Source organism: Saccopteryx leptura, chromosome 2 (genome assembly GCF_036850995.1).
Source record: "Saccopteryx leptura isolate mSacLep1 chromosome 2, mSacLep1_pri_phased_curated, whole genome shotgun sequence".
NCBI classification, from domain to species: Eukaryota; Metazoa; Chordata; class Mammalia; order Chiroptera; family Emballonuridae; genus Saccopteryx; species Saccopteryx leptura.
The window spans coordinates 114,344,053-114,370,671 of record NC_089504.1 but is presented as its reverse complement, the minus strand read 5'-3'; the positions used below and the strand labels follow the sequence as shown (position 1 = coordinate 114,370,671).

General features: G+C 47.4%; 1 protein-coding gene and 1 pseudogene across 4 annotated transcripts in view; one reads left to right on the top strand and one right to left on the bottom strand.

Annotated features, from left to right (window-relative positions):
• The window catches only part of TEAD4 (TEA domain transcription factor 4), an 81,763-nt gene that overhangs the window by 43,456 nt on the left and 11,688 nt on the right, over nt 1–26,619 (bottom strand). For 3 of the 4 annotated variants that reach the window (XM_066368590.1, XM_066368589.1, XM_066368591.1), the window contains one exon: nt 1,427–1,681. The exons of the other annotated variant lie outside the window; for it this stretch is intronic. In XM_066368590.1, coding sequence (XP_066224687.1) covers nt 1,427–1,433 — 7 coding nt within the window. In that variant the 5' untranslated portion in view covers nt 1,434–1,681. The remainder of the gene's footprint in view (nt 1–1,426; nt 1,682–26,619) is intronic. 4 annotated transcript variants of the gene reach the window in all.
• On the top strand, nt 4,394–5,684 carry LOC136393089 (transcription factor BTF3 pseudogene; annotated as a pseudogene).

Sequence of the window (26,619 nt, the reverse complement as noted above, 5' to 3'; positions counted from 1 at the left end):
GAACCTCAGAATGTGACCTTATTAGGAAATAGGGTCTTTACAGATGTAATTAGTTAAGATGAGGTCATAGTAGATTAGGGTGAGCCCTAATCCAATGACAGGTGTCCTCCTAAGAATATGAGACGATACAGAGATACACGTACACACAAGAAGAGCACGGCCATGTGACAACTGAGTCAGAGACTGAGTGATGCACCTACAAGCCCACCTCTGGGCCAATGCTTGTTCTTGTCCCTTGCCTGCACTCACATCACACCCTTCTACCAGTTCAAGCTCCACTTCCTTCCAGAAAACTTCCAAGATAACCCAGCCACCTGGTTTATTGGCTGTGTGCAATGTGTCATGATCACCTAGGATGATCAGCAAACACCAGAAGCCGGGGGAGAGGCATGGGACAGGTTCTCCCTCAGACCCTCCAAAGGAACCTGCCCAAGGACACCGTGGCTTCAGACTCCTGACCTCCTGAACTGTGAGAGACAGAGTTAGCCCCCAGAAACCCTCACACAGTGCTCCTGAAAAGCTGACAAAGGATCTAGGCCGGGCAGGGATCAGTGCTGGCTGGGGAGAGAGAACCTGAATGGCACCCCCTGAGGGTGGGCGCCTGGACTGGAGCCATCTTGTTGGAAAGCAGGGTGGAGCCTCTGTTCTCAGGGGCTTCAGCCAGTTACAGAGACCTCAGCTCCTGCCCAAGCTGGGGGCCCGGGGGACTTTCCGATGGAAACGGAAGCCTGACCTGGGCCTTCCAACAGCTGTTCGGGTTTTGTTTTACTTTCCTAAATACCCTTTCTTCCACCCAGGAGCCAACACAGCCCCAGGAGGACTGTGTGGTCCTTCCCACATGGCCGCTGGACAGGGTTTCCGTGTCCATGCTCTGCATCCTCGGTCATTCAGGAAGATCAAGGCTTTCCAGACCCTCCCAACCAGAGGGACCTTTCCAAAGGGACGTCTCACAGCACTCTGCCACCTCCAACAGTCCGCCTGCCCTGTGGTCAGGTGTATGTGTGCCCACCCCTTGCCCACCATATACTGAGCAGAGACTCGGAACACAGAAGGCTCACAAGGGAGGAAGGAGTCCAGCGGCTACCTTCCTGACCACCCTTCGCAGCCAAGGTGGAGAGCTGGAAGACCAGGCATTCGCCTGGGGAACAGCTTATGGCATTTTCCCAGTATTTTACTCCTTTCCCAAATCTCCCACTGCCCAGCTGCTTACACACTCACAGGCTTCCTTCAGACACCCTCCCTTCCCTTGGGAACCCAGCTCAGAAGCAAGCAGTGTCCACCTGATGGAAGCCCCAAAAGATCACTCCCCCTCCATCATTTGGAGGGAAACCCAAGGTTGCTGCACCTCACCCACTGCCGAGGTTCTATTTGCAGAGCTGGACCATAAGGTCGGGGGCCTGCCGCCCCACCCCAGCAGGGTCCTTACCGTACATCTTGCCCTCATCCGACAAAATGATCTTGCGCCGGCCACAGGGTGGATAGATGGCCAGGGCCTCCTGGAAGCTCTGCTCAATGTCTGGGCTCCACACACCCTCTGCGTCATTGTCGATGGGCTTGTCCAATGCCTGACTGCCCCCAGAGACGTTGCTCCCCTCAGGGGAGGTGGGAGAGCTCCACTCGTTGGAGGTAATGGTGCCGGCCTTGCCCTCCAAGGCTCCGCTTGGAGGAGCGCCTGTTGGACCTGTTTGGGCAGAAACCGCAGCATTGGTGGAAGAATAATGTGGACCGTGGGATAGGGGTACCCAGGAAGTGTCAAGCCTCATGACCTTTGCTTTTCCTTGCCTGGCCACTCACAGTGCTGGAGCTTGGGGACCAGGGCGCCAGGGGAAAGAGAGTGGAGCAAAAAGGTCCAGGAGGACCAGAAGGCCTGGGTCCCAGGGCTGGTCATCGCTGCCTGCCTGTCAGATGAGCACAATGACCTGGGCACTCTCCAATTGCAGCTCTAAGAACCCAAACAGAGCTGGGAAGTAGGAGACAAGGATGATCGACTGCCCACAGATGCCTAGAACTATCATGTGATCCAGCAATCCAACTTCTGGGTACACACCCCAAAAAACTGAAAGGGTGCAGAAGAGATATTTGTACACTGTGTTCATAGCTGCATTACCCACAATACCCAAGAGGTAGAAGCAACCCAAGTATCCTTGGAAACATGAACAAAATGTGGTATATAAATAGAATGGAATACTGTTCAGCCTTGAAAAGAAAAATTCTGTCACATGTCACAATGTGGATGAACCTTGAGTACATTATGCTAAGTGAAATAGCCATGAAAAGACAAGTACAATTCCATTTATATGAAGTAACCAGAATAATCAAATCCATAGAGTCAGAAGTAGCATGGTGGACACCAGGAACTGGGGAGAGGTGGAAATGAGGAGCTGGTATCAATGGGAAGTTTAAATTGTACAAGAAGAAAAAGTTCTGCCTGACCAGGCGGTGGTGCAGTGGATAGAGCGTCAGACTGGGATGCGGAAGACCCATGTTCGAGACCCCGAGGTCGCCAGCTTGAGCGCGGGCTCATCTGGTTTGAGCAAGGGGTGACTCGGTTTGCTGTAGCCCCCTGGTCAAGGCACATATGAGAAAGCAATCACTGAATAACTAAGGTGTTGCAATGAAAAACTGATGATTGATGCTTCTCATCTCTCTCCGTTCCTGTCTGTCTGTCCCTATCTATCCCTCTCTCTGACTCTCTCTCTGTCTCTGAAGAAAAAAAAAAAGAAGAAAAAGTTCTGGAGATCTGCTATACAACAATGTAAATATACATTTAACACCACTGAGCTATACACTTAAAAATGGTTAAGATGATTCATTTTATGCGATTTTTTTTTACCACAATCAAATTTTAAATAAAAAGAAAAAAAAAGTAAGCAAAATAAAATGCAGCTCACCATTCTCTTTCCCACCCCCAGCTTGGAGTTTTTAAAGGAAGCCTTGAGCCCTTGTGGATTCTCACACATTGGGGCTCTGGCAGAACCGACTCTGCTGGTGCCTCCAGAGCTAACAGCACAGCCTGCCCTTGCCACCAGCATGAGACAAATCCAGTGATCTCTTGGCACCAGCTATCAAAGCTGTACATTTCTGGACACAGTTCTCAGGGGTTTGGGAAGGAGCCGGGTATACTATTAATCTTAAGGCTGTTAGTTTCTGGATTATGAGTACCAGGTGGGTCCCATTTATCTCCAAGGCCCTCCCTGAGTCCCCATCCACTGAGCAAATCTGTAAAGAAGGACCCTTCCCCATCACACATATCACCCCTTCCTTCTTCCCATTAGCCATGAGGAGCAGTGTAGCCCAGCAGCCCAAGCCCAGGGTAGGAGTCCAAACACCTAAATCCCAACCCACTTCCATCCAGGACCCTGAGATAAGACCTTCCCAGAGCATTCCCAAAGCCTACAGCCCCTCACCCCCAGCCCAGGCACGTTAGAGGAACACCGTGCCCAGAGCACTCCCAATGCCTACAGCCCCTCACCCCCAGCCCAGGCACGGTAGAGGAACACCATGCTTCCCAGAGAGGCGGACATACAGGTCCGTGTGGTCAGCACCCAGTGCAATTACAAGCAGATGCTTTTCATTTCTCTCCCTCTTGCCTCTTGTCTCCTTTCTCTCTCTCTCTCTCTCTCTCTCTCTCTCTCTCTCTCTCTCTCTCAAAAAAAAAAAAAAAAGAATTGGAAACATAAAAAATTAGACACTATCTAAAATACAAGGTAGCCCTGCTGGATAGCTCAGTTGGTTCTGGTATTGTGCTGGAGCACAGAGGTTGCCAGTTTGATTCCTGGTCAGGGCATATACAAGAACAAATGTTCCTGTCTCTCTCCTGCTCTCTCCCTTCCTCCCTCTAAAATCAATAAAAATGAACATTAAAAAGAAAGTTGCCTGACTTGTGGTGGCGCAGTGGGTAAAGCGTTGACCTGAAATGCTGAGATCACCAGTTCAAAACCCCGGGCTTGGCCTGACCTGTGGTGGCGCAGTGGATAAAGTGTCAACCTGGAAATGCTGAGGTCGCCGGTTCGAAACCCTGGGCTTGCCTGGTCAAGGCACATATGGGAGTTGATGCTTCCAGCTTCTCCCTCCTTCTCTCTCTCTGTTTCTCTCTCTCTTTCTCTCTCTCCTCTCTAAAAATGAATAAATAAAATTAAAAAAAAAAAAGCAATATGTTTAAAAAAAACAACAAAAAAAAACAAAACCCCGGGCTTGCTTAGTCAAGGCACATATGGGAGTTGATGCTTTCTGCTCCTCCCTCCCTTCTCTCTCTCTCTCTCTGAAATGAATAAATAAAATTGAAAAAAAAATTTTTTAAAGTTAAAAAAATACAAAGCAGACTGGAAAAAAAATAAAACATTTAGAAAGAAATACTTCAGTCATCAAAATAAAAATGATTGACTGACTTCCGGCCTCCCTCTAGCTGCCATCTTGCGTCCCCGCGTGTGTGAGTTTATTCTCAGCTGGTCTGCCCAAGACCCCCTGAGCACCAACCCTAGTCCCCCGCATGGCCCCGTTTCCTCTCCAACAAGATGAAAGAAACTATCATGAACCAAGAGAAACTCGCCAAACTGCAGGCACAAGTGTGCATTGGTGGGAAAGAAACTGCTCATAGAAAGAAGAAGGTGGTTCACAGAACAGCTACAGCAGATGATAAAAAACTTCAGTTCTCCTTAAAGAAGTTGGGGGTAAACAATATCTCTGGTATTGAAGAGGTAAATATGTTCACAAACCAAGGAACAGTGATCCACTTTAACAACCCTACAGTACAGGCATCACTGGCAGCGAACACTTTCCCCATTACAGGCCATGCTGAGACAAAGCAGCTGACAGAGATGCTACCCAGCATCTTAAACCGGCTCGGTGCAGACAGGCTGACTAGTTTAAGGAGACTGGCTGAAGCTCCGCCCAAACAACCTGTGGATGGGAAAGCACCACTGGCTCCTGGACAGGAGGAGGAGGATGAAGTTCCAGATCTTGTGGAGAGTTTTGATGAGGCTTCCAAGAATGAAGCAAATTGAATTGAGTTGATGTCTGAAGAAGATAAACTTGAAGAAGTTACTGGGAGCTGCTATTTTATATGATGACTGCTTTTTCAAATTTTGTTTATGGATCTGATAATATCTAGATCTCTTAATATTTTTAAGCCTATGCGCCTTGGACACTGCAGCTCTTTTCAGTTTTTGCTTATACTTAAATTATTCTTTGCAGCTAATTAAGCTGAAGAAGCCTGGGAATAAAATTTGAAACAAAGGTTAATAAAGTTCTTTGCCTGGTATAGTTTTATTTTTTATTTCATTGTGACACTGGTTTGTACACAGAAAGCAGTTGTTGCAGAAAGCTAATCATGGCATGTAATATGACAGATAATCTTTAATGGAATTTTATTAAAGATTTAACATGATGGTATAATGTAACAAAGGTGGTATAAAGTTCTCATGTTTGAAAACTTCTCCAATAGCCCTCAGGGCTTTCCTGGTTTATGTGATGGGTAGATTTATAAGCCGGGAAGAGAATATGCCCTCATTGGTGAGCAAAGGTTTTTTCCTGTTAATTATCATCTATATCGTAAGCAATTCTGAGTGCCTTACATATTTTCTCTCATTTAATCTTCAATATGTGAAGTGGTAACTAGGTGTTCCATTTTGTAGACATAACTAAAAATTACTTCAAAAAAGTGAAAGTAGTTCATCCCTTCTGTGTAGGATTGCCAAGTGGCAGAAATGTCACCTTGACTTTTTCCTTAATTGATAACATTAAACGAATAGGGCTACTTTTTTAAAAACTGCTTTTTAAATTTACATTAATGCTGACATGTATGTAGTGTAAGAATTTTAACATACAACGTGTAATTGCCACTATAAGCAGGGTACTGGAAGAATTTCATCACTCCAGAAGTTCTCTCAATAATAGGTCTACTTTTAAAAAATTGTATTAACAATAGTAATGTTGAAATTTTAACAATTCTGCAAATGTTAATTAAAACAATCATGTAATATGCAAAATAAATAAATAAATAAAAATTAAAAATAAAAAACAATGATTGAAATTAGCCTGACTAGGCAGTGGTACAGTGGATAGAGCATTGGACTGGGACACGGAAGACCCAGTTCAAAACCCCAAGGTTGCTGGCTTGAGTGCAGACTCATCCAGCATGAGCGCAGGGTCGCTGGCTTAAGCAAGGGGTCGCTCGCTCTGCTGTAGCCCCCTTGGTCAAGGCACATACGAGAAAGCAATCGATGAACAACTAAGGTGCTGCACTGAAGAATTGATGCTTTTCATCTCTCTCCCTGCCTGCTTGCCTGTCCCTATCTGTCCCTCTCTCTGACTCTGTCTCTGTCATAAAAAAAAAAAAAAGGAAATTAACAGCAAATTAGATACAGCTAGAGAATTAACAACCTGGAAGATACATCTGAGGACATTACTTAGATGTATTCTTTTTTATATAAAGAGATAGAGATAGAGTCAGAGAGAGGGATAGACAGGTACAGACAGACAGGAACGGAGAGAGATGAGAAGCATCAATCATCAGTTTTTCGTTGCAACACCTTAGTTGTTCATTGATTGCTTTCTCATGTGTGCCTTGACCGCAGGCCTTCAGCCGACTGAGTAACCCCTTACTTGAGCCAGCGACTTTCGTTCCAAGCTGGTGAGCTTTTTGCTCAAACCAAATGAGTCCGCGCTCAAGCTGGTGACCTTGAGGTCTCGAACTTGGGTCCTTCTGCATCCCAGTCCAACGCTCTATTCACTGCGCCACCGCCTGGTCAGGCTAGATGTATTTTTTAAATAATAAAAAGCAAGAAAAGCCTGACCAGGCAGTGGTGCAGTGGATAGTGTGTAGGCCAGGAATGCAGAGGACACAGGTTCAAAATACCAAGGTTGCCAGCTTGAGCACAGGCTCATCCGGCTTGAGCACAAGCTCACCAGCTTGAGCACAGGGTCACTGGCTTAAACATGGCATCATAGACATAACCCCATGGTCGCTGGCTTGAGCCAAAAGGTCACTGGCTTGGCTAGAGCCCCCTGGTCAAGACACATATGACAAAGCAATCAATGAACTAAGGTGCCACAGTGAATAATTGATGCTTCTCATTTCTCTCCTTTCCTGTCTGTCCCCTCCCCTGTAAAAAAAAAAGAAAAAAAAAAAGAGCAAGAACAGAAACATACCAAGAACACAAACAGTTCAATATACGTCCAATTAGCATTACAGAAAGATAGAAAATAAAGTAAAAAAACATCTGAAATAATAATGGCAGGAAATTTTCCAGAATGAAATACGCTGCTCACAAAAATTAGGGGATATTTCAAAATGAATATGAAGCGATAAAATGCCCCCTAATTTTTGTGAGTGGTATACATGTATCCTCCCATTAAGGAACCATACTGAGCCTGACCAGGTGGTGGCACAGTGGTTAGAGCATCAGACTGGGATGCAGAGGACCCAGATTCTAAACCCCGAGGTTGCCAGCTTGAGCAAGGGGTCACTCAGTCTGCTGTAGCCCCCCGGTCAAGGCACACATGAGAAAGCAATCAATGAACAACTAAGGTGCTGCAATGAAGAGTTGGTGCTTCTCATCTCTCTCCCTTCCTGTCTCTCTCTGTCTCTATATCTCTGTCACACACACAGAAAAAATGAACCATACTGAAACCTAACCAAAATAAATTCAAATAAAATAAACTATTACAGGCACACTTCATTTTTTAAATTTTACTTTATTTAATTCTTTTTTTAAGTGAGAGGAGGGGAAATAGACAAATAGACTCCCACATGTGCCCTGACCGAGATCCACCTGGCAACCCTTGTCTGGGGCCGATGCTTGAATCAACTGAGCTATCCTCAGCGCCTGGGGCCGACACTCAGGGAAGAGGAAGACAAGGGGGAGAAGGAGAGGAAGAGAAGCAGATGGTCTCTTCTCATGTGTGCCCTGTCTGGGGACCAAACCACATGCTGGGCAGATGGCTCTACCCACTGAGCTACCTAGCCAGGGCCATACAGGTACACTTCAGAAAAACTTCAAAAAAAGAGATCTTAAAAGCATCCATAGTGAAAAAGGATAGATTACCCATCATGGATTTCTCAACATTAACACAAGACCCCAAATAACACCTCCAAATTGTTGAGAGAAAAAGAACTGTTGACCTAGAATTTTTCTCTTTTTATAAAATGTATTGAGGTGACAAGAGTAATAAGATTATATAAATTTCAAGTGTACGATTCTATAATACAGAACCTGTAAATTGCAGTGTGTACTCACTATCCAAAATTCAGTTTCCTTTTGTCACCATGTATTTGACCCCTTTTATCTTCTTCCCCACTCTCTTTCCCTCTGGTAACCACCAGACTGTTGTATGTATGTGTCAGTGGCTTTTTGTTTTTTTAAAGGTTTTATTGACTTAGAGAGAGAGAGAGAGAGAGAGAGGGAGAGAGGAGGGAGAGAGAGAGAGAGAGAGAGGGAGGGAGAGAGGAGGGAGAGAGAGAGAGAGAGAGAGAGGGAGGGAGAGAGGAGGGAGAGAGAGAGAGAGAAAGAGGGAGAGAGGAGGGAGAGAGAGAGAGAGAGAGAGAGAGAGAGAGAGAGAGAGAGAAGCATCAACCTGTAGTCACTTTGCTTCAGGTGTCCATTGATTGTTCCTGGTATCTGCCTTGCCCAGGCAAGCCTGGCGCTTCGAACCAGCGACTTCACTGTTCTGGTTTGACACTTCATTCACTGCACCAGCACAGGTCAGGCTCTTTTGTTCTGTTTTGTTTGTTCATCTGTTGCTTTCTGTTTCATATCTCACATGAGGGAAATCATATGTCAACCTAGAACCCAACTAAAATACCATTCACATGTGAACATTAAATAAAGGTATTTTCTGATAAAAATTGAAAGAATTTAGTAATAACAGACCCTCACTGGGAAAGAAAAATAAAAAACAGTAAAGAAGGTATTTAAAAAAACAAAAAGGCGCCTGACCTTCGATGACGCAGTGATAAAGCATCATCCTGGAATGCTGAAGTCACCAGTTCAAAACCCTGGGCTTAAAAACAAAACAAAACAAAAAAAACAACAACCCTGGGCTTGCCTGGTCAAGGCACACATTAAAAGCAATTACTATGAGTTGATGCCTCCCACTCCTCTCTTCCCCTTTCTCTCTCTCTAAAAATCAGTAAATAAAATAAATAAAAAAGACTAAAAATATAATTGGGAAGAAAATATTTTTAAAAAACAAAATAGGTCCTGGTCAGCTGGTTCAGTGTATAGAGCATTGGCCCAATGTATGGACACCCCAGGTTCAATTACTGGTCAGGGAACACAAGAGAAACGACCATCTGCTTCTCTTCTCCTCCCTCTGCCCATTCTCTCCCTCTTCCCCTCCTGCAGCCAATGGCTCAATTCCTTCGAGCATAGCCCCAGGCACTGAGAATAGCTTGGTTGGTCATAGCATCAGCCTCAGGCACTAAAAACAGCTCAGTTTAGCCTGACCAAGAGGTGGTGCAATGGGCAGAGCATCAGACTGGGACACAGAGGACCCAAGTTCAAAACCTCGACATTGCCAGCTTGAGCACGAGCTCATCTGGTTTGAACAAACCACCAGCTTGAACCCAAGCACTGGCTTGAGCAAGAGGTCACTTGGTCTGCTGTAGCCCCCAGTCAAGGCATATATGAGAAAGCAATCAATGAACTAAAGTGCCACAATAAAGAATTGATGCTTCTCATCTCTCTCCCTTCCTGTCTGTTCCTCTCTATGTCTCTTTCTCTGTTTCTGTCACAAAATAACAAACAAAAAACCCAGCTCAGTTTATTCAGGCATGGGCCCCAGATAGGAGTTGCTAGGTGAATCCCGGTGCAGGAGCATGCAGGAGTCTGTCTCACTACTTTCTCTCCTTTCACTTAAAAACAAAACAAAATAAAATAAAAATTAAAAAATTATAAAAAAAAACTGATATGAAAAGAAGGCTGTTACTCTCATGGAACAGTGATGAGCAAAGTAATTGGTAAAAATAAGAGTGAATCTAAATAATAACTATATAAAAACAATAAAAACAATGATGACTATTAAGTTTGGTCACACACACACACACACACACACACACACAGAAAAACCACGCTTCTAAACCAAAAGTTCAGTGGATGTATTTGGTAAAATCTGATAAAGTTCTCTCGGTTCCTGAGATTAGCATTAGAGAGCAGAGCAGAGAAAGGCCAGCCACATGGAGGAGGCCAGGAGAAGCAGCCAAGATGGTGGAGTGCTGAGGGAGAAGCCAGTTTGTGCAGGGAGAAGGAGATGGGGAACAGAGGTGAATAAGGCTGGTCAGCTAGAAACCTTTGATTCTAGGAAACTCGGATAAGTCAGTAGCTTTGTGAGCACTGAATGAGTGGGTTTTGGAGCCCAGTGTGTGTTTTTACTTGCCCGCCGGGTGCAAGCTAGGATTAAAGATGATGGCCCATCAGCTTTTGGCTCCACTGTTTCTTTACGGACTGTCCAAATTCAACGCAAACCTGCATGGGCCAGGCTGCTGTGATGGTGGCCATGCCTACTGGCTTCACATTTGGTGTAGTCTGTGGCAGGATTCGATACAGATCGGCAAGGAGCCACTACCACCTTTGAACGGTGGAGTAGAGGACTGGCTGCTGTTATGGTTCCCCATGGCTGTCCTTTTGGGGACCATAGGCTGGCTGACTTTTACAGCCATGTGTGAGGAAACTGAGAGCTCTGTGGAAGAGGCTGCCCGGGACCTGCAAACCGAGCAGTGGAAGGAGCTGGAGCAAACATGGGAGAAACAGATGCCGATCCTGGAGCTGAAGTAAGCACCTGAGGAGGCTGACCAGGTTCACAAGACTTGTTTGGAAATGGAGGAGATGCTGGAGAAGGAATCACAGGTTTGTGAGTTGCAGCTTGCCCTGAACATTGTGGAGAGCCAGCAGCGGCAGGAGGCCGGGGCTGAGGCTGAGGCTGAGGCCTGGTCTGGAGCTGCAAGGTCTGCGGAGCAGAAGGCTGCGGTAGCCCGGGGCTCGAGAACAGCAACAGGAGCTGGTGTTTTCAGTTCTCTTTGGAGGATGAGGAGAATCGGGCTGGAGTTGCAATCCACAGTCTCCAGAAGATGAGAGCCCAGCAGCAAGGAATACTTGCTATGTCCCTGGTAGGTCTGCGATTTGGGGACATAGGGGTGAATGCCATCATGCTCTCCGGAGCAGAGATGGAAATGCTGTCATTGCCACATGCTCCTCCTTGGGACAGTGTAAGACCTGCCAGGACGGCAGGAATGAGTGGGGTGGCTGAGGCCCCATGTGCATGGACTGATTTCCTGGACTACGACCGGAGAGTGGGCACTGGCTCCTTTGTTGAATGGACTTAAGGATTTTGGACAATGTGAAATACCCTGATGGGGGTGGGGGGCGGCTTTGCTGGAAGCACTCCCCTGCCCCGGGAAGTTTTTACCATGGCTAGAAAGAAGGCCAAGGACATTTTGCGCTTTTGGCAAAGTGCTCAGATATTGGTGAAATGTACCTTGTAATTGTTGAAATTGTATGATTATTTGCCATGTTGTTGTAATTTGTGTAATGTGCCTAATTTCCTTGCACAGGGATGCGGGTGGTGTAGTTTGTGGGTAGTCAAGTGAGCAGAGGGGTAGATTGTTGGGTGGATAAAATATATTATGCTCACTTTGTTAAAGATGGTGCTGCCCACATGGAAGCCCGTTGCCCAGGTGATTTTAATATGGGGGGGGGGGGGGGCTGTGGGCAGGCAAGATGCTTGTAGCCTGGGGCTTGGTTTTAGGACTAAGCCTTTCCCACCCTTTTGAATGTGGGGCGGTACAATCCCATCATGCCTCAGATAAGTGACTTTGTATTAGAGGCTTCCCTATTTTGTATATTGGATTAAAGGTTTTGATTTCTACACTATAAAATGGGGGTAGAACAGGAGCTTGCTCTCTCTTGGTTCCTGAGATTAGCATTAGAGAGCAGAGCAGAGAAAGGCCACATGGAGGAGACTAGGAGAAGTAGCCAAGATGGTGGAGTGCTGAGGGAGAAGCCAGTTTGTGCAGAGTTTGTGCAGGGAGAAGGAAGGAGATGGGGAACAGAGGTGAATAAGTCTGGTCAGCTAGAAACCTTTGATTCTAGGAAACTCGGATAAGTCAGTAGCTTTGTGAGCACTGAATGAGTGGGTTTTGGAGCCCAGTGTGTGTTTTTACTTGCCCGCCGGGTGCAAGCTAAAATTAAAGATGATGGCCCATCAAAAAAAAAAAAAAAAATCTGATAAAGATCATGGCCTATTCACAATAAAAACTCTTAGCCAACTACTAGGAACAAAAGGAACTTCCTTAATCCACCAAAAGGTATCTTTTTTATTTCTTTTGAGAGAGAGAGAAAGGGAGAGATGAGAAGCATCAACTCATAGTTGCGCCATTTAGTTGTTCATTGCTTCTCATACGTGCCGACCGGGGGCTCCAGCTGAGCCAGTGACGCCCTGCTCAAGCCAGTGACCATGATCATGTCTATGATACCACACTGAAGCTGGCAACCCTGTGCTCCAGCTGAGCAATGTCCAGGTCAATGCTCTATCCACCCTTCCAATGTCTGGTCAGGTGATACTATGATTTACATGAACTATATATTTGGTCTTCGTCCAGGTTTCTGGCACAGAGCCCCTACAATGCTTGGAATTTCCTAAGTGATGAGAGAGATGAGAGGTGTCTTGTTTTGTGACTGAGGTGACTTTTTGGAAAGCACCTAAAGATGGGGGCTGGGGGTCAGGAGCACCATGTGATTAGAGGGTTTGAACTTTCAGTCTTCCCTCACCCCTACCTCTAGGGAGAAGAGAGGAGATGAAGGTTGAATCAACTGCTTAGGGCCGATCTATGGCCAAGGATTTACCCAACTATGCCTAGGTAATGAAGCCCTTGTAAAACCCCTAAAGGACGGCCCAGTGGGAGGGTCCAGGTGGCAAGTGAGAGGAAGCACCAAGGCTCCCTCCTCCTAGCTGGGAGGCCCAGCTGGCCGGTGCTTACTGCTGTGGTGGCCAGAATAGAGAGACCATCAAATGATAAAAACTTCAAAGAGAATTCAGCAAGATCAATATCAAACTCAACTACATCACTTTATACCAGAAATAAGTATTAGACAATATAATTTAAAAAAATATTACATTTAGAAACCACAGCCAGCCTGACCAGGCAGTGCTGCAGTGGACAGAGCATCAAACTGGGATGTGGAGGACCCAGGTTCAAAACCCCAAGGTCACCGGCTTGAGCGCAGGTTCACTAGCCTAAGCACAGGGTTACTAGCTTGAGCGTGGGATCATAGACATGACCCCATAGTCGTTGGCTTGAGCCCAAAGGTCACTGGCTTGAACCTATGGTCACTTGCTTCAGCAAAGGGTCACTCACTCTGCTGTAGACCTCCCCCCCCCATCAAGGCACATATGAGAAAGCAATCAACAAACCACTAAGGTGTCGCAACGAAGAACTGATGCTTCTCATCTCTCTCCCTTTCAGCCTGTCTGTACCTGTCTGTCCCTTTCTCTATCTGTCACAAAAAAGGAACCAAAGCCATAATTTATGTTGAGATAAATTTAATAATATATGAGAGACCTTTACAGAGAAAATTGTAGCTGTTTTGAAAGACAAAATACCTAAATAAATAAAGAGATGGTATGTTCATGATTGGGAAAATATAAAGATATTGAATCTCTACAAATAAATCATAAATTCACTTAAGTGTTTATTAAAATCCCACAAGGTTTTCAAAACCCTAACAAGCTGATTTTCAAAATATATGAAAGAGCCGAGACCATTCTCCAGTTGTCTAACTCGCATCTCCCCTCTCCTTTCCCTCTTCTTGGCTCCGTGTTTGCCAGACTCATTCTATAGATGTTCTCATCAGGGTTCTGACCTGACCTCTCTGTTTTAACCCCTATACCTACCCCGAGAGGGTTCCTATGTCTCACACTTTCACTGTATGGTTTTGACTCCCATACCAGCTTTGTCTTTCCTGAGTTTGGGCCTCTATAGCAAATGCCTACCAGGCAGCTCTAAGAGACGTCTCCAAAGCTCTTCAAACTCAACATGTCCAAAATCAAATCTGTGGCCTGCCACTGAGCCCCGTTCCTACTCCTCTGTCACTCTCAGGAAATGACACCACCATCCACCAAGAAGCCAGAAATCTTCCAGTCTACCTGAATCATTACCAGCTAGAAGCAGCAGTCTTTGGGACTTGGACATGAGCTGCAAAGTATAGAATGGTGACAACAATCCCAGTGCCATGTGGACTTTTCCTGTGTGGACTTTTCCTGGACTCCTGCTCCCTGTGACAGCTCCTAACAGACTGAACTGTGGTTGGGTTGCATTTTTCAGGGATTTGGCATGGTGATGGGGCCAATTTGGACTTGGTGAACATGTTAAGGACACTACTCTTTTATGGATTCTTGCTGTATTGGCCAAGAGTTTGCTTAAAGGCTTTTAATCACTGTAAAAAAAATAGAAGACTGGATAAAGAAGATGGGGCACATATACACCATAGTACACTATTCAGCTAGAAGAAATGATGACATCGGATCACTTACAGCAGAATGGTGGAATCTTGATAACATTACGCGGAGTGAAATAAGCAAATCAGAAAAAAACAAGAACTGCAGGATTCCATACATTGGTGGGACATAAAAGCGAGACTAAGAGACATGGACAGGAGTGTGGTGGTTACGGGGGGGTGGGGGGAGGGAAGGGGGGAGAGGGGGAAGGAAAGGGGTACAAAGAAAACTGGATAGAGGGTGACGGAGGACGATCTCTCTTTGGGTGATGGGTATGCAACAGAACTAAATGATAAGATAACCTGGAAATGTTTTCTTTGAATATATGTACCCTGATTTATTGATGTCACCCCATTAAAATAAAAATTTATTTATAAAAAAAAAAAAAGAAGAAGCCAGAAATCTAGGAGTGTATTTTGACCCTTTCTTCTTGTAAACCCAGTAGCCAGGGCTACCATCACAGCAGCCTGGCCCATACAGGTTCGCATTGGATTCGGACAGTCGGTAAAGAAACAACGGAGCCAAAAACTGATGGGCCATTATCTTTAATCCTAGCTTGCACCTGGCGGGCAAGTAAAAACACACACTGGGCTCCAAAACCCACTCACATTCAGTGCTCACAAAGCTACTGACTTATCCGAGTTTCCTAGAATCAAAGGTTTCTAGCTCACCAGACTTATTCACCTCTGTTCCCCATCTCCTTCCTTCTCCCTCCACAAACTCTGCACAAACTGGCTTTCACTCAACACTCGCCATCTTGGCTGCTTCTCCTGGCCTCCTCCACGTGGCTTCTCTGCTCTCCTCTCTGCTCTCTCCTCTAATGCTAATCTCAGGAACTAAGAGAGCAAGTTCCTGTTCTGCCCCTATTTTATAGTGTAGAAATCCAAAAATCCAATATACAAAATAGGGAAGTCTCTAATACAAAGTAACTTATCTAGGGCATGATGGGATTGTACCATCTCACATCAAAAAGGGTGGGAAAGGCTTAATCCCAAAACCAAGCCCCAGGCTACAAGGATTCTGCCTGCCCACAGCCCGCCCCCAACACACATTAATATCACCTGGGTGACAGCCTCCTCGTGGGCAGCGCCATCTTTAACAAAGTGAGCATAATATATTTTATCTGCCCAACAATCCACCCCTATGCTCACTTTACTACCCACAATCTACACCACCGGCATTCCTGTGCAAGGAAATTAGGCACATTACACAAATTACAACAGCACAAGTTATACAATTTCAACAATCACAAAGGTACAGTTCACCAGTCTCTGAGCACTTAGCCCAAAGCACAAAATGTCCTCGGCCTTCTTTTTATCTGCCCAACACTTCTTATCTCCCATAAACAAGGATCACAATCTGTCTCTATCTCCTAAATGTCTTCTTGAACCCACTTCTCTTTCTGTTCCAGTACCTTAACCCAGGGCCTCCGCCAGTGTTCACATGATGACTGTGCCAACCCCATTCAGATGCCATCTTTCCACTGCAGCTGGCATGATTTTGACACAGTACAACTCTGATCATTTGACTCTTCTACTACTTAAAGTCTTTTAAATCTTTCAATTGCTTCCCTGTAATGTTAGATAAAATGACGTATTCCATCACGGGACTCCAGAAGGCCATTCACCAGCTGACTCCTGCTCTCCTGCCATACCTTCCCTCCATCTGCACCATCCTCTTGACAGCCTTCTTTGCACCCACCCCCAAACCCCCCACACTCAATTAGCCAAATGAGCCTGACCAGGTGGTGGTGCAGTGGATAAAGCGTCGGACTGGGATGTGGAGGACCCAGGTTCGAGACCCCCGAGGTCGCCAGCTTGAGCGCAGGCTCGTCTGGTTTGAGCAAGGCTCACCAGCTTGAGCCCAAAGTCGCTGGCTCGAGCAAGGGATCACTCTGTCTGCTGTAGTCCCCCAGTTGAGGCACATATGAGAAAACAATCAATGAACAACTAAGGAGCCTCAATGAAGAATTGATGTTTCTCATCTCCCTTCCTGTCTGTCTGTCCCTCACTCTCTGACTCTCTGTCTCTGCCACAGAAAAAAAAAGGGGGGGGGGTGACTCCTGCTACACTCAATTAGCCAAATGATACCTTCAACATGTTCAGCTCTTTCTCCACACCGGAGAGGCTGTCTGTAAATTTCCTCTTCATCCCCGCCCCTTTACCTGATTGTGGCCCAGCCCAAACATCCCTTTCCCAGAGCTCAAGTCTGGATTAGGTGCCCTCCCATGTGCAGAGCCCTGTGCTTCTCGCGTCCTAGCCGTCATCCCAGAACAGACTGGTCTCCCTCATCACACTTCAGACAGCACGAGGATGGGCCGGGATGGTTGTCGTTCTCTAGTAAGTCCAGGCACGTTGCACAACGATGGCAAAAAAAGAATGAACAAATGAATGGATGTCTGGTAAGTGTTCTTTATGAAATAATGATTTCTCTGTGGGGAGGAAGAACTGCTGTCCTATGTTTAAGTGTCAAGAAACAAACAAACAAAAAAATCTCTGTAAATGTCTGGACTTCAGCAGCCCAGAGGGAAAGCTCGAGCTGCTGCAAATCCCTGTGGGATTTATTCCGGAGGCTTGTAAAATGAAGTGTGATGTCTGGGAATCAAGAGGCTGGTTTCAGTTGCAGTTCTACAAGCAACTGTGTGAACAAGGTCAACCCTCCATTTCCCGGAACCTAAGGTTGCTCATCGGTAAAACTAAGGGAGGGGTGACCCTGGCCGGATAGCTCAGTAGATTAGAGCACAGTCCTGAAGCACAGAGGTTGCCAGGTTCGATCCCTGGTCAGGGGCATACACAGGAACAGTTTGATGATACTGTCTCTTCCTTCCTCTCTCTCTAAAATCAATAAAATAAACATTAAAGAAAAGAAAGAAAAACCTAAGAGGGGCTGCTCCCACTGGGACCAAAGCTCCCTTCTGTCCTATCAGTGGCTGTCACTCACATTCCTTACTCAGACCAACCATGTCCTGGGGGAGCTCCTACCAGCTGCTCAACATACCCTGCAGACTTTCACCTGTGGCTTTGCTCAGAGAAGCCTGGGAACTGACCTGCCATGGAGAGGTGTCCCATATAATGGTCAAAAAGTTAGTATGTTAACTAGTATGGAGCCTGACACAGTCAGTGCTCAGTTAGAGCTATTTCTTGTCACCATCACCACCCTCACAATCATTATTACTAAGCTATAAAAAATGCCTCAACTGAAAGATCTAAAGCCCTAAATGGACCTGATAGGTACATATATCTTAAGCCCCAATATGTAATATTAATTGACACTAATTATTATTAATATCTAAGGCTTTGTATGTCCTGGCTTTAGTCTAGATTTTTCTTCTGGGACCTGACACTAAACATGGATGGACAGTCCAAACCAGGTGGAGGGTGCTGTGGAGGCCAGAAAGTCAGAAGAGCTCCTGCATAAGCCCCCCCAAAGCCAGAGGCTGTGGTCTCCAGGCCTGTGCTTCATCCAAGCTGTGCTAGACCAGCAAGTGAAATGAGCACCCTGGGTCCCTACAGAAGTTGGGCCCAGGAAGCCCAGCAGAATACCACACCTGGGAGAATCAGACTTGGGCCAGACACTGCCCCATGAGGGAGGTTTTCTGAGGACCTGAACTCCATGTCCCCAAGATTGGGTCTGTCCCAGCAAAAGCAGGGCAGCGGGTCACCCAAGGCCCTGGGCCACGGGATTCATTACTGACATGGAGTTGCTCCCAGCCCTGTGCGGCCTGCTCCCATCTCCTGGTCCAGCCTCTCCCACCCCCACTGCTCACAGCCCAGCCTGGCAGCTAGTTCCCCCACTAGGCAAACCTCCCACACAGCCTCTGCCCCTCGGCTAGGAGGATGGGGGGTAAGCCAATACCAGTCCAGAAAAGAATCCCCATTCCTCTCCTCCTTCCCCAAGTGCTCCAGAATGGCCCTTGGGGCCTGCCAGAATGAGAGCTGAAGGGGGGTGGGGGGAAACAGATGGCAACACTAAGCCCAGGCCATGTGCCATGACCAGAGGAGTAAAAATAATCCTTGACTTGGCTCCCAGTGCCTGGCCTAGAGGCCTTCTCTGCACCCTACCCCACCCAAAAGCCCACCAGATGGCCCACCTACTGCAAATTCTAGGCCCAAACAATATCCAGCTCCACCCTGGGAGCCACAGATGCTGGTTACCCAGGGATTTTCAGAAGATGCAGAAACTTATAAGCTTTTATTCCCATCTTTCTAATAATGAGAACAATAAGTTTCTTAAAACCTCTTTCAGAACAGGAAGGGAATCATGGTCCCCAGTTTATAAATGGAGAAACTGAGACTCCAGGATGGCAGTAACTTGCCCCAAGAAACTGGCAAAACCAGATCCTAAAGCAGGGGTCCCCAAACTTTTTACACAGGGGGCCAGTTCACTGTCCCTCAGACCGCTGGAGGGCCGGACTATAAAAAAAAACTATGAACAAATCCCTATGCACACTGCACATATCTTATTTTAAAGTTAAAAAACAAAACGGGAACAAATATAATATTTAAAAAAAGAACAAGTAAATTTAAATCAACAAACTGACCAGTATTTCAATGGGAACTATGGGCTTGCTTTTGGCTAATGAGATGTTCAATGTGCTCCTCTCACTGACCACCAATGAAAGAAGTGCCGGATAAATGGCCTCAGGGGGCCGCATGCGGCCCGCGGGCCGTAGTTTGGGGACCCCTGTCCTAAAGTCCTGTCCCTTGCTTGGTTCAGGACTATGTCCTTAAGACACCCACCTCCTGCCTGACCAGGGTGTGGCACAGTGGATAGAGCGTCAGACTGGGATGCAGAGAACCCAGGTTCAAGACCTCGAGGTCGCCAGTTTGAGCGTGGGCTCATCTGGTTTGAGCAAAGCTCACCAGCTTGAGCCCAAGGTTGCTGGCTCGAGCAAGGGGTTACTTGGTCTGCTGCAGCCCCACAGTCAAGGCACATATGAGAAAGCAATCAATGAACAACTAAAGTGCCACAACGAAAAACTGATGATTGATGCTTCTCATCTCTCTCCGTTCTTGTCTGCCCCTATCTATCCCTCTCTCTGACTGTCTCTGTTAAAAAAAAAAAAAAGCCTGACCAGGCGATGGCGCAGTGGATAGAGCGTCAGACTGGGATGCAGAGGACCCAGGTTCGAGACCCAGAGGTCGCCAGCTTGAGCGCGGGCTCATCTGGTTTGAGCAAAAAAGCCCACCAACTTGAACCCAAGATCGCTGGCTCCAGCAAGGGGTTACTCGGTCTGCTGAAGGCCCGCGGTCAAGGCACATATGAGAAAGCAATCAATGAACAACTAGGGTGTTGCAATGCGCAATGAAAAACTAATGATTGATGCTTCTCATCTCTCTCCGTTCCTGTCTGTCTGTCCCTGTCTATCCCTCTCTCTGACTTACTCTCTGTCTCTGTAAAAAATAAATAAAATTAAACAACCTTTAAAAAAAAAAAAAAAGACACCCCCCTCCTGCTCTCAAAGCCTACCTCCTTTAGGAGCCTTCCACAACCATCACTTAACTCTCCCTAGCCTCCAGTCTCCAACATGCAGCTCAACACATGACCACCTCTGCTCCTGTACAAGTGGTTGTACCTTGTACCTTCCCCAACTGGTCTGTGAGCTACCAGAGAACATGATTACATCATGGGCATCAGCACTCCTACCTCGCGTTGGTAATTTACCAGTAGGTAGTAGATGTCATCCTTAAGAAACTGATTCTTCCAATGATCCCCTTTCCTCAGTCAGGGACAAATCTACCACCAATTTCCTTTTATTACAATGTCTCTAATTTGTTGGAGGTCAACACATATAATAGTATACCCTCCTCCTTGTGTTCCCTGACCCCAAATTGGAAGTGATGGAAACTGAAATTCAAAAGGTTTTTAAGACTGGCCTGGTGTCATCTAGAAACTTAGAAAGACACAACTAGGAGAGGGCGAATCTCCCTCCCTACTATGAAGATAAAAATGGTTCTCTCTGCCCCTCTTCCCTCTGGCCTGATTCCAAGAGCTCTGGGATCCAGGCTAAAAGTTCCAGCCACATGAGGACTCTCAGGACCTGTGGGTGCTGACATCCTGCCCACTGAAATCGCAGCTCGCAGTCTGCTGCTTCTCCCCCAGGCCTGCGGAAGAACTACCTCCTTCACCCCAACGGCTCCTATAACTGAGAACCTGGAAGGAAAAAGAAAGCTTGGAGTTTACTTCCTGGGGACCCATCCTAATCTTCGTCCCAGAGGTATAAAGAGGTACAAGGCAGGGAGAATGGCTACAGTAATTCAGGGTGGCGGTGGGTCCCCTCTGTCTCAATCCCAGACCGGGTATCCTCCCCTTCAGGTTGGTGAACTCGTCTGCAAGGCCAGGAGTCATGTGTCTGAATCCCAGGAGCTTTGCCCAATCCAACAGTTATGGCTACGGAACATCTACCCCAAATGGAGTGTGGCTCTCCCCCATCCAGTTCACTTCAGAGCAGAGACAAACATGCTCCTCCTGTCATTTTCCTGGCTATCACCACTGGGCTGGACTCTGGAGATCGGGCCAAAGGTGTCGCTCACACTAAGCAGAAGTGCAAACTCCCTGGTTTGGGCGGGGTAGATCCCTGGGCCTTCCCTAACCTGACCTCATTTCTTAAATACGAACAAAAGGGGATAGCAGGACCAGCAGACCCCAGCCTTCTTCTAGACTTAGTCCCAGTCTCCCCACCACCCCCTCAGTCTCCGTACCACCTCCCAAACCCCAAGTTTAGTGGCATTGTCTTCCTGCTTAGGGTGAGTCTCTGTCCTTATTTAATTCCTGACACCAGTCCATCAACAAACATCTAGTGAGGGGAAGGGAACAGGGAGACGCTGGTCAAAGTACTGACTTTCCGCCGGAAGGTGAAGAGTTCCGAGGATTTAACATAAAGCACGGCACTACAGCTGATAACACTGGATTGTGAAATTGAAATATGCTAAGAAAGCAGAATTTAAATGTTCTCACCAAAAACAAAATACTATAAATACGTGTCGTGATAGATGTTTTGATTAACTAGATGGGGGCAATTCCTTTCATAATGTTTTTAAATATCGAATCATCGGATGTACACTTAAAATATCTTGTAATTTTTAGATGTCAATTATACTTCAATAAAACTGAAATTTTGCAAAATTAAAAAAACAACAACCCTCTCTTGAGTACCTATTCCTAGAGTAAACTCTGAAGAAATGGGTTCGGGCCCTGGGGAGGCTGAGGTGTCAGTGGGAGGCCGGTGCAGCCACATGAGCCTGAGCGTGAGGAAGTGCGGGAGGCCTCCGCAGATGTGGGTGCGAGGCGCACAGCTCCACCAAGGCCTCCCTCTGCCTGGATGGGGCCCAGGCCCCAGCCCACAAAGGCCTCAGACACCTTCTGTCTTCCCTTCTCAGTCATTTTCTTACCAACCACAGCCAGGGCTGTCTGAGAACCAGGGGAAATGTGCACGCCCGAGGTCCTGGTTGCTTTGCTGGAACTCAGGAGGCTGGGCAGGAAGGCAAGGACGTGGGCCTGGGGCCAGAGAGAAGCTGCCCTCCAGGCAGAGCCGGGTCAGAGTGGGGAGCCCCCCTGCCCAGCACAGTGCTGCCTTCCCCTCATGCATGCCCATGTGCACCGGGCAGATTAGCCTGCAGACAGACTGGGGGCCCAACAATCATTGGAAGAAGGTACCCAGGACACTGAGGGACACAGACATCAGACAGAGAATCATTTTAATATTAACGCTAGTACGTATCATTTCTGAATGCCCACTCTGTGCCTGGCACTGGGCTAACATAACATCTCTTCTAATCCTCCCCACACCCCCTCGAGTTGGCCAATACCACCGTTTCAGATGACGGGGTCAGGCTCCCAGGACGAAGGGCTGTGCCTGCGCCGCGAAGCTCTAAGTGGCTAAGCTCAGCTCCTTCCCACAGCAAACAGCCTCCCACCCACAATGCTGCTCGGACCCCTTTCCCAACAGTGCTGTGGACAGAGGAGGGGAGCGTCTGAGTCTACAGTGTGAGGAATTTAAACTAGATGTGAGACTGACAGGGAGGGGAACCAGACCCTGAAGGACCAGCTAAGGAGAGCTAAAGGCATTTCTCTCTGTGGATGCAAGTCTTCCAGAGCCTTTCTCAGCTTCAACCCACCACATCCGCAGCCTCTGGTGATGGTACCAGCTGGGAGCTGTGGGGTTCCCCAAGGATGGTGTGAGTGAGGAAAAACCTCAGAGGAGAAGGTTGCCCTCCAACTTCCAGGTGAAGTGCCTTGCCAAAAGGCCCCACAGCTAGTTGAAATGAGAACTAGAACTCAACCTCAGCCCCCAGAGAAAATACATGTATTAGATAAGCTATTAAAGCTACAACTACCAAGATCAGCATCTGCATGCCTCCAGCTGAGGAGAGTTGGTTCCTAGGAAGGAGAGGAGCATGTGACAGACACATGTGGTTAAACAGGTTCCCCAACCAAAAAAATCCCTCCCTGCTTATTTTCATGCCTCACACCTCACAATTAGTGCATTGGTCCTTTGAGCCTTCCATTCCTTCATTCAAAGCTGTATACTGAACACCTACTATGTGCCAGGCATTGGGTACTGAGGCACAAATATCATGGCCTGCCCTCAGTGTCTTTCAACCCAGTGGGCAGCAGGGGTCCAGGGTTTCCTGTGAATAATAAGGTCCTTATTCAGAATGCATACATGCAAATTTGCCTACTCACAAAAATTTGTAACCCACAAATCAATACTAGCAGTGTTTTCATGGTCACTTGAAGATACGTACATGTGCCATGCAGCCCAAACTGAGTCACACACATCCTGCTCAGTCTGGCCAGGGCTGCACTCGCCCTCTGGTCTCAGCTCCCCTGTGGCTAACAAGTGTGCTCTCCACAGTCTATTTACTGCCAAACTTCCGTGTGTTTGTGCTTCTTGTTATTGACTGTGCTGTTTAAAATGGCCCCAGTGCAGATCCACAGCGCTGTCTAGTGTCCTAAGGGCCAGAAACTGCGATGGGCCTCGGGGGGAACATACATGTGTTAGATAAGCTCTGTCCGGGTCATGAGTTCTGTGCTAATGAATTGAATTGAAATATGTGTTACGTAAAAAATTTCTGAGCAAAGAAAGACATGTCAAAAGGCACCCAAGACAGCCAAAAGGCGGAAACAATCCAGATGTCCATCAACAAATGAATGGATAAACAGAATGTGTTATGTCCATATGACGGAGTATTATTCATCCTAAAAAAGGAAGGAAATTCTGACACATGTTACAGCACAGATGAGCCTTGAAAACATGACGCTGAGTGAAATAAGCCAGACGCAAAAGATCAAATAGTATATGATTCCATTTACGTGAAGTACCTAACACAGAAAGTAAAACAGAGGTCAGGAGGGCTGGAGGAAGAGGGAATGGGGAATTACTGTTTCATGAGAGCAGTGTTTCTGTTTGGGAAGCTGGAAAGTTCTGAACAAGAATGGTGATGGCGGCACAACACAGCCAGTGTAGGTACTGACGCTGAACTGCACACTTAAAAATGGCTATAATGGGCCTGACCAGGAGGTGGCGCAGTGGATAGAGCATCGGACTGGGATGCGGAAGGACCCAGGTTCGAGACCCCGAGGTCGCCAGCTTGAGCACGGGCTCATCTGGTTTGAGCAAAGGCCCACCAGCTTGAACCCAAGGTTGCTGGCTCTAGCAAGGGGTTACTCAGTCTGCTGAAGGTCCACGGTCAAGGCACAGATGAGAAAGCAATCAATGAACAACTAAAGTGTTACAACGCGCAATGAAAAACTAATGATTGATGCTTCTCATCTCTCTCTGTCCCTGTCTATCCCTCTCTCTGACTCACTCTGTCTCTGTAAAAAATAAATAAATAAATAAATTTTAAAAAATGGCTACAATGGTAAAATTTGTTATGTATATATTTCACCACGATTTTTTAAAAAGCACCAAGAGATAGAAGGGAAAAGGTGTGGACAGAGAAGGGGGGAAGGCACTTCAGGCACTGGATTCAAAATACGGGAGACAAAGGGAAAAGTCGATTTATAGCTAGAAATGGAAAGACAAGTCAGGAGGGTCCCCAGGCTGGAGGCAGGCGCAGCACGGGCATGAAGGGGGGCGGGGAGTGGAGAAGAAAACAGCCCAGCAGAGATGGGCGGGGCGGGCCGTGCACTCCGCTGGAAAAAACTGACCCCACAGTGACTTTAGAAGGCTGGCCAGGGTTTGCTGGATGCCAGAAGAAGGGCCATTCTCAAAAAGCCAAGAAACCACACAAGCCTAGGTGTCACAGTGCCGGAAACCGCATCACCAGAGCACCGTTCCATCACTCGAGCAGTGCCTCTTCCTCTCCACACAGGCACAAAGCTCGGGAAGTGGGCGGAAGGTTCAGAGTCAGGACCTGAATGAAAACCGCCTCTTCCCACCAACTTATCTAGCCTCCCTAAAGCTTCTTCTTCATCTTTTTTTTTATTTTTTTTATTTTAGAGAGAGGAGAAAGAGGAGTGAGAAGCAGGAAGCATCAACTCAACAGTAGTTGCCTCCAGTATGTGCCTTGACCAGGCAGCCCAGGGTTTCAAACTGGCAACCTCAGTGTTTCAAGTCTACGCTTTATCTACTGTGCCACCACAGGTCAGCCCTCCCTACAGCTTCTGTCTCCTCATCTCTCAAACAGGGAGAAGACCACCATGCACAGACATGAAGGATTAAGGGAAACAACACAGGTAAGCAACCTGGAACACAGCGCTCCGCACTACCCACCACCCCTCACTACCTCTCAGTGTGAGGACAGAATGGGAAGTGGGTGACAGACAAGAGGACCCCATCATCCTTCCCTGTATGAGATTGTCCCAGACGGGGCAGAGACGCAGGCCTGAGCTCAGATCCTGGCTGAGCCTCATGTGGCTCTGCTGGCCTGATGTCCAATATCCCTGGACAAGCTACTTGACTCTCTGAGCCTGTGTCTGTCCCCTCAGATAGATTCCACGGGTAATTATGTTATCTCCTCAGTCTTGAGGGATTAAGGGGAGACAGTCTTGAAAATTAAGGTCAATCATGTCCACAGGTACAGGCACAGAGGTGGGCTCTCGGAAGGGCTCCTGTTGGGCAGACAAAATATATTATGCTCACTTTGTTAAAGATGGCGCTGCCGACATGGAAGCCTGTCGCCCAGGTGATATTAATGTGTGTTGGGGGCGGGCTGTGGGCAGGCAGGATCCTTGTAGCCTGGGGCTTGGTTTTAGGACTAAGCCTTTCCCACCTTTTTCGATGTGGGGTGGTACAATCTCATCATGCACCAGATAAGTGACTTTGAATTAGAGACTTCCCTATTTTGTATATTTGATTAAAGGTTTTGATTTCTACACTATAAAACAGGCATCCCCAAACTACAACCCGCGGGCCGCATGAGGCCCCCTGAGGCCACTTATCCGGCCCCCCCCGCTGCACTTCCGGAAGGGGCACCTCTTTCATTGGTGGTCAGTGAGAGGAGCACTGTACGTGGCGGCCCTCCAACGGTCTGAGGGACAGTGAACTGGCCCTCTGTGTAAAAAGTTTGGGGACCCCTGCTATAAAATAAGGGCAGCCTGGGAGCTTGCTCTCTCTCAGTTCCTGAGATTAGCATTAGAGGAGAGAGCAGAGAGGAGAGCAGAGAAAGGCCATGTGGAGGAGAGGAGAAGCAGTCAAGATGGTGGAGTGTTGGTCCTGGCCGGTTGGCTCAGTGGTAGAGCGTCGGCCTGGCGTGCGGAAGTCCCGGGTTCGATTCCCGGCCAGGGCACACAGGAGAGGCGCCCATCTGCTTCTCCACCCCTCCCCCTCTCCTTCCTCTCTGTCTCTCTCTTCCCCTCCCACAGCCAAGGCTCCATTGGAGCAAAAGATGGCCCAGGCGCTGGGGATGGCTCCTTGGCCTCTGCCCCAGGCACTAGAGTGGCTCTGGTGGCGACAGAGCAACGCCCCGATGGGCGGAGCATCACCCCCTGGTGGGCATGCCTGGTGGATCCCGGTTGGGCGCATGCGGGAGTCTGTCTGACTGCCTCCCTGTTTCCAGCTTCAGAAAAATACAAAAAAAAAAAAAAAAAGATGGCGGACTGTTGAGTGAGAAACCAGTTTGTGCAGAGTTTGTGCAGGGAGAAGGAAGGTGATGGGGAACGAGGTGAATAAGGCTGGTGAGG